At 36.5% G+C, this 8,673-nt stretch overlaps 1 protein-coding gene across 1 annotated transcript; it reads right to left on the bottom strand.

The window, feature by feature from the left end:
- Positions 1 to 5,322: 5,322 nt before the first annotated feature.
- On the bottom strand, positions 5,323 to 8,650 carry LOC308687018 (uncharacterized protein). Its single transcript, XM_081359205.1, has 4 exons — positions 8,592 to 8,650; positions 8,093 to 8,186; positions 6,354 to 6,541; positions 5,323 to 5,737 (listed from the first exon to the last, which is right to left on the bottom strand). The coding sequence occupies exons 2-4, from the start codon at positions 8,116 to 8,118 to the stop codon at positions 5,550 to 5,552; spliced, it is 402 nt and encodes a 133-aa protein (XP_081215331.1). The 5' UTR covers positions 8,119 to 8,186; positions 8,592 to 8,650; the 3' UTR covers positions 5,323 to 5,549.
- Positions 8,651 to 8,673: the final 23 nt, after the last annotated feature.

Consider the following 8,673-nt stretch of genomic DNA (forward strand, 5'->3'; position numbering starts at 1 on the left):
ATCTATATGTAATATCTAAAAACACTTTACAGTGTGACGGAAATAAACTTTTCTTAAAGCGTCTTGTATATCCACCACAGATTTATTGACACCCTTCTATCTGTGTTGTATACTGTAATAGACAATTGTCCTGCAGAATGATGAGGTTTTTTGTAAGAAAAACATTGCGAGCAAATCTCGAATTGTTGTTTGAAATATAAATAAACAACGTAAGAGGTTTTAGGCTTTTCTGACCCTGCATTTAGATGTACATTACACACTGTCTAATGCAGCTCAAAGGAGGCACTGTGAATTTGCATAGCAATTTCATCCTAAGAGGCTATTAAATGTGAAGTGACAACATGAAACACTACTTTCAATATATGAAAAAAAAAAACACCAGTAGTTGGTGGCAAGTCAGCCTGATAATGATTGAATACCAATTTACTCATTTAGGCTAACAATAAGCAGATTACATAATTATACCAAAAAAAAAAAAAAAAAAAAAAAAAATATATATATATATATATATATATATATATATATATATATATATATATATATATATATATATATATATATATATATATATATATATATATATATATATATATATATATATATGGATCACTTACTGGTGGAACCCAAACGGAAGTCCAGTTCTGGCTGTATAATCAAATAATAAAAATGAGAAACAATGCATGCCATCAAGAACATTTATTGATTCCACAGGAACTTGATCAAGTTTCCCCCATTTTTACTAATAACTACTTTGTGTTAATTCAGAGGACAGTAAGGCAAACTATTAAGCATGAACTCGAACAGGATCAATTAAGATTTTCAAAGCATTTTGGAACTCTTCTTGGTGGAAATTGACAGCACGTTCAAAAAGAGATAATGCATCATGCTGCAGTAGCATTATGGGGTGCAAATTGTGCGTCAACCAATGGGAGGCAACATCTACACAGTGCCCTAAATGCCACTCCGAAGAGTACAACATCACTGAGGCTGCGGGTCTCTCCAGTGCCCTGGACGCAACTAAAAATATTGTTTAATTTTCAATTCAGTGTTTCAATGAGTTTCAACTTTGGGGAGAATCCATTTCAGTCACCAGAGGACCAGGATGGTGTGGAGAGGCAGTTTTCTATGCAGTGTCCTGACATTTCATCTCTTTTTGAACGTGCTGTCAATTTCCACCAAGAAGAGTTCCAAAATGCTTTGAAAATCTTAATTGATCCTGTTCGAGTTCATGCTTAATAGTTTGCCTTACTGTCCTCTGAATTAACACAAAGTAGTTATTAGTAAAAATGGGGGAAACTTGATCAAGTTCCTGTGGAATCAATAAATGTTCTTGATGGCATGCATTGTTTCTCGTTTTTATTGTTTGATTATACAGCCAGGACTGGACTTCCGTTTGGGTTCCACCAGTATATCCTGCCATATATATATATCTTTTTTTATTTATTTTTTGCCACCAACTACTGGTGTTTTTTTTTTTTTTTCATATATTGAAAGTAGTGTTTCATGTTGTCACTTCACATTTAATAGCCTCTTAGAATGAAATTACTATGCAAATTCACAGTGCCTCCTTTGAGCTGCATTAGACAGTGTGTAATGTACATCTAAATGCAGGGTCAGAAAAGCCTAAAACCTCTTACGTTGTTTATTTATATTTCAAACAACAATTCGAGATTTGCTCGCAATGTTTTTCTTACAAAAAACCTCATCATTCTGCAGGACAATTGTCTATTACAGTATACAACACAGATAGAAGGGTGTCAATAAATCTGTGGTGGATATACAAGACGCTTTAAGAAAAGTTTATTTCCGTCACACTGTAAAGTGTTTTTAGATATTACATATAGATTACATATACCAAAGATTTTACATATAAACTGGGTCAGCATACTGTTAATTACAGTTAGTACCATGGGAAGTATAGGGGTGCTGAGCGTGACCCCTGGCGTGGAGCCCATGAAGAAATATGTTTGGGGATAAAAGTTCACACAAACAAAACCAAGAAACTGTGGTGTTTTGCCTATAGGCATACATATTACGTGTGCTTGTTTTTATTTATGCTGTATTATAAAATACCCATATTATAACAAATACATAAAATATATTTGGAAGGCTCAGTTTGTGGTTCACAATTATTTGATTAAAAACAACAAAAACAATAAAACAAAGACAATGTCACTTATATTTAAACACTTTTTTATTTATGTTTTTGTTAACAGAAGTGATCTTGTGCCTTTAATTGCCTCCGCTATCGTCCTGTCAATCATCTGTCTCATTCATGCGGGTCGCGGCTATGATTACAGTTTCAGTAAAAATGTATTTCACCATCATCAGTACCCACCCTCAGCCGATTGGCATTACAGTATTTGCAATCACCATCCCGTGGTAAAACGGAGCGTCTAAAAGAAAAGTTCTGACTGCTGACTGAACATTGGTCAGTGAGCCTCTCCCGCTCGGCGCTGTCAAGCACAGCTTCACCACACACAGCTAAATAAAACAGGCTGGTGGCAGACTAATAATTAATATTTCTGATGTAAAGATTTCTGTGAAACAGAAGAAAGCCCAATAGGACATGCCCTGTACAGTTTAAGAATCTGTAGCCATAGTAGAGGACTATTATTTTGATGAATAGACCTGAGCGACAACTGATGACGTCACATGATCAGACTTGCTTGACCAATCGGCAGAAGGGGGCGTGTCAGGCCGCCACATGTGGAAAACGAATTTTGAAGTCGTAAGGCTTGTTTGAGATGAGCAAAATCTGCGCAGAATCGATCACCGGTGATCAGCGCGAGATGCATGCCGGTTAGAAATGTGTCCGAGAGCGGTCCGCCTTGCTCTGATGTCATGCTGACGTATGTCAAAAATCTCTCGCGAGCGCAAGGCACACCTGTCGGATTCTGCAGTCGCGCGCAGTTGCTCTCCACCATAGACAGTAAAAGAAATGGACACAGCGACCCCATTGGAACTCAATTGAGACAAGTGAAGCCCGTTTTCAGCGATTTCTTAGCACTTCCTTTCCTGACGCGCAGACTCAAACCGAGCAAAGCGTTACACGGACCACGTGAGCAACCCGTCTGTCTTCTAGTAGCTGTGCCAAGAGAAATCTGAATCATTCCCTTCCGAATCTTGCAGAGACGGAGAGTGTGATTAGGAGCTGTCCATGAGCTTGGAGCAGGAGAAACTTTTGCTAAGTATTCTGATTAATTATATTGTCATTTTGCCTCCACGTCTCCCCGATTGCCCGCGAGCTTCTCCTCCCGTCCATACGGTAATCTCTCTAGTGTGCGACAGAGAGTCGCGTGGTTATGACGCAATCGTTAGCCTACTTTTACAAAAACTGCTTCTACGGGGCCATAACATAAGCTACAAGGTAATGGAGCATTTTATACATTGTCGTGTTTCTTTAGAAATAAAAAATGGACAAATGGAGTCTTCAAACGCCTCAGATGTAAAGTTATTCGCTGTCAAAGTGACGCCAAAATGAATGGAAGTCAATGGGATTGCTAACGCAAGTGAAGTTCTGCTACAAGATGGCGGCACCCGGTCGACTTCAACTTCCGGTCGACTTCCTTCCCGCTTGCTCTCCACCGACTGCGCTGATCAAAAGCATGATGGGAAACGACTTGCTGACGACACAGCTTAATGCTCATTGGTTTAAACAACCGTGATGTATTGTTCTCTTTTAAAATGTTTGATTTTAAAACTCTAATATCATGTTTTATGTGTATATGTTATGTGTGAATATTCCCAAACTATCTGACAGTGCGATCTCTTTGGGTTATGCAGTTTAATTTTTATAAAAATAAAATAAAAAATAAAAACACATATGTCTGTATTAAAGAAAAAATGATTGATAAACATGTATTTAGAATGGAATTAAATAACAAGTACTTTGGGTGTCTTGTTCATTTTATTTATTTCCATATAAAAGCAACAGAACTTGAATTACATCCAGTTTATTAGCAACACTGTGCACGAGCGTGAATCCCGCGATATCCATCTTGGTCCGTGTACGTTTTGATAGTTTGTTTTTTCGTTTGAAACACAAATCAAAATAACGAGAAACCACCTGTTTTTCGTTTGTCGTTTCAAACCAAAAACAAAGAAACGGAAAAAAAAGAGCCGTTCTCCCGTTTTTGGTTCTGAATCCAAAAACGAAAAATGACAAAACCAAAATCAAATAACGGTCCGATTTTGGTTTTTGGAAATTCCTTTTTCCATTTTTTCGTTTGAAGATCTACATTGAAATACAGACAGGTTGGCCACGTGACCCGGAAGTAATAGTAAATATGGCCTATCAAAATAAAAGCCAAGCTTTTAGAACGGTCATAATATGCTGCGCTAACGTTATACCAGAGTAACGTTAGAAGAAGAAAAATCTATTAATAAATAGCCTTATATAAACCTGGACCGGAATAAATATGTTAGCAACAGTAGTTTATTACAGCTATTTCATATCGTGCCTATCCAGACATCACCAGTCACGTTTAATGAGCGCATTGTTTGGCTCAATACAGTTGGTAATATAGGTTAACCTAAGAACTTATTTGTGTGTGCAGAGTTGTTACTGTTAGCGCTATATTATATAATTAAATTTATATTTAATGTGGTTTCCACCGTAATGGACAGCGAACTGACAGCGATTCAACGTGAATTCCCACGTGACTCCGCCATCAAAATATCAGTCCCTATCTCGTCTTTGCCATTCGATTGACACCCTCGTAAAACTTGTGTTGGTCCTCAAATATAATTTTATCCTAACGCATCATAGCTATTTTCAAAAAGCCCAAGGACACGCTGTTACCTCGCTCACGTTATACAGTGTTAATATAGAAATGTATTGAACAGGCTAGTTAGGTAACTAATAGTGATAGTAGTTTGTTTATAATACAATCAAAAACGACATATGTGAAGGTTCTCAGTCCTCCATGTAACGTTAATAATCCAACGAAGTTTAAAATCAAGGGCAGTTCAAAACGATTACAGACACCAGTAGGTGTCGCACTGTGTCTGCTTTGTGCGAGCTACTGTCATGGAGATATTGATTTATGTTCTGTAATTAAAACACTTCCCATCATTTTCATTACAACTGTGCTTTCACAAATCACGTTTCTTAGCACAGCTGCTTAAGGCATTAGCCTACTCAATAAAATGAGCTCTTTCTCCTCATGTTTGATTGTCTGATTTACATGTGTTATTATACTGCGTAAAGTTTTAGGAGTTGACTGTAACACTCACAAATTTAAAAACATGTCTCACATATAGGCCTTCAGTCCAGTGGGGTGTGTGGTTCTAGTGTGTATAATAGACAACAAGCAGTATGTCATGCAAGTGAACATAATTTATTTTATTAAAATATTTACATTAATTTATTATTTGCATAAAATAACAAAATGAATACAACAAAAGGAGTTCTGCAAGTGAGAATAATAGAAAATAAAATTGAACAATTTATTAATTGCATAAAATAACATAACAGATGAACATAACCAAACTTAACCATTTAACTTAACTTAAAACCTAAACTAAAAACTAACTAAAACAATCCCCTAACTAATAGTGTCCTTCAAAACATTGACAATCTCCCCCATCCCTGTAATTTCAAATTTTTTTTCTTGGAACATCTCGTCCCTGCATTTTGGGCAGTGCGGAGAGGTAGTTGCCCACTGCTCAACGCAGACCCGGCATCCAACGAGGCTGCGGCAGCACGGTGCCACAACTGGGTTTTCCATCACATCTGCAAGATTCAGAATATTTTTCAACAAATATTTCAACAGTTGTCTCAAGCAATTTTCATCTGTCTCATTTCACTTGTTAGTGTTACAGTGTGTTAATATATATATATATATATATATATATATATATATACCCATTGACTGCAATAATTAAATTTTAATAAAAATTGTAGTCATAGTAATGATATCTGTCTAAACATTCCCTTGTATCCCCTATATATCTCTGGTGTCATAAGCCTCTTGTTCTATATTGTATGACAGTAACATCCATATTTTTTTCTGCTGGTCACATCTTCACTGAAGCTACATCACACTTATATTGATACTAAAATTAAAATCCAATATCCAATATGCCATTGTTTTATAGCTGCAAGATTACATTAAACATAAAATGTTTTGGCACATTTCCCTGTAATTAAGCAGTACATATTTGTTTTCTTCTGAAACCCTGGGTTCTGTAGTAGAATCTAAAATAAATCTTTGAACAAAGTTTGGCAGTGCAGTGTCCGTTTATAATGTTGAACCCTTTAATGTGACAGGCGACTTTCAATAGGGTAATGCTATGACTTGATTTTACTGCAGAATGACTTGTTTGTAGATAATTTACAACTGACTAACCTCTGCATATAAGGCACTGAAACGTTGACCTGACTGTTGCCACCTGGTCACCAGTCAGAGCCACCGTGCTGACCCTATTTGCCCGAGCATATAGCCCCAGGTCCCGCAGTGCTTCCGTAATAGCTGGCAGCTCTTCGGCTGCCAGCACCAGCTCCTCGACACATCGGACAGTTTGGTCATCAATGCCACTGTGGGGTACAAAAAAGTTAGTTTACACAATTCAAGCAAGTCATGCTGAACAGCCACGTTGATTATTTGCTGTTATCTATATTTTTGGTTTTGATGACCTAACCCAACTTAACATAAGGACTTTTTAGTTTCACACTCATCCCTTTTCTGCAGAAATGGTTATAAAACCAGCTCCTTAACCACAATCGCAAAAAACTTGTTTGGTAACACTTTACAATAAGGTTAATTTATTAAACATTAATTAATGTATTAACTAACATGAACTAACAATGAGCAATACATTTGTTACAGTATTTATTAATATTTGTTAATGTTAGTTAATAGAAATAAAACTGTTCATTTTTTGTTCATGTTAGTTCACGGTGCATTAAAGGGATAGTTCACCCAAAAATGAAAATTCTGTCATCATTTACTCTCCCTCAAGTTGTTCCAAACCTGTATGATTTCCTTTCTTCTGCTGAACACAAAAGATGATATTTTTAAGAAGGTTGGTAATTAAACAGTTGCTGGTCCCCATTGACATCCATAGTATTTTTTTTTTCCTACTATGGATGTCAATGGGGTCCATCAGTCGTTTGGTTACCGACTTTCTTCAAAATATCTTCTTTTGTGTTCAGCAGAAGAAAGGAAATCATACAGGTTTGGAACAACTTGAGGGAGAGTAAATGAGGACAGCATTTTCATTTTTGGGTGAACTATCCCTTTAACTAATGTTAGCAAGATTTTAATAAAGTATTAGTAAATGTTGAAATTAGCATTAACAAAGATGAATAAATGCTGTATAAGTGCAGTTCATTATTAATTAATGTTAACTAATGTAGTTAACTAATGTAGTTAACTAATGAACCTTATTGTAAAGTGTTACCACTTGTTTTAAATGTGACCCAAAACCTGCTCAAGCTCATCCTCCAAAAAAAAAAAAAAAAAAATCCTAGAACGCAACAAACTTACTAAATTAGGTTATTAAAATTAAACCTACCAGAATAAAAAAAAAAAAAGATGAGCCCCCAATTTGTTACAACCCCGGCTCTCAGGCCGCAACAAAGGAGGAGGATACAACTCAGGTTTTCAAAGATTAACAAATTTATTTAAAACAACACAAAACAAAAGAATAGTGTGGCAGGCGCAAACACCGACACTGGTGTCTGGGCGGGCAGGCCTAAATAGGTTGGGCTACTAGCCAGGTGCTCCCAATCTGCTTAATTGCCTGCAGTGAGAAACACACAGTACAGAGGCCCAACACAAAGAGCTCTTGGGGCCGTCACACCTTTTAACCAGTTTATTTGTATTCAGCATACTTTAAAATAACTTAATTTGATAATGCCTAATCAACTTAAAGTCATCTCCATTGCTGGATGGTTTTTGACAGAATTTATTGGTCTTTGTGAATTTGCTTATATGTTGAAAAGGGTTTATTGACTTGAAATTCAAAATTTAAATGTACATGTGGAGACTCTGGAGTATTTACTCTGCAGTGCCTTTTGTGTTGAAAGAAGTTAGTCTTGAATTCTGTAATAGATGAAGGCTTCTATAAACAGTATGCTTGTTACCTTGTCCTCCTTCTCTTCCGTCTCATCAAATCCTGGTAGGCACTGTCACAGAGGGCAACAATCTTCCGAGCATTCTGCTTCCAGAACAAGAGTCCTAAAGAGAAGATGTTGGGGATAAAATTACATTTTCAAATTTCAATTCCATTACTTTTTTTGATTTTGAACAGACTCCTTGGCAAGTTTAATGTGGTTTAGATGAAAGGCACAACTAACTACCTATTGACCTTGCTTAATGAAGGAAGTAAGAGAGAGCCCATTGCTGGCAACCAGGAGTGCAACAGGTTGCAAAAGAGTGGGACAATTATCAGCTTATATGAAAACACGTTACAAAGGCTACAAAATTAAAGTGAAATACATTCAATAAACAAGCTAATCAGACAATATTGAAAAAATAAGTGATATCCAAGATATGTGATGTCAATAATAATAATGAACTACTATTAAAGGTGCATTCAGCAATCTCACACGTTTTTTAGGCCAAAACATTTTTGTCACCTACCGCAAACATCTCCTCACTGTCCGCTAGCTGCCTGTCCCCTGAACACACTGTAAAAAAACGCAGTCTCTGCAGACAGCCTTTT

The sequence above is a fragment of the Scardinius erythrophthalmus genome (genome assembly GCF_964197995.2).
Source record: "Scardinius erythrophthalmus genome assembly, chromosome: 1".
Classification (NCBI taxonomy): domain Eukaryota; kingdom Metazoa; phylum Chordata; class Actinopteri; order Cypriniformes; family Leuciscidae; genus Scardinius; species Scardinius erythrophthalmus.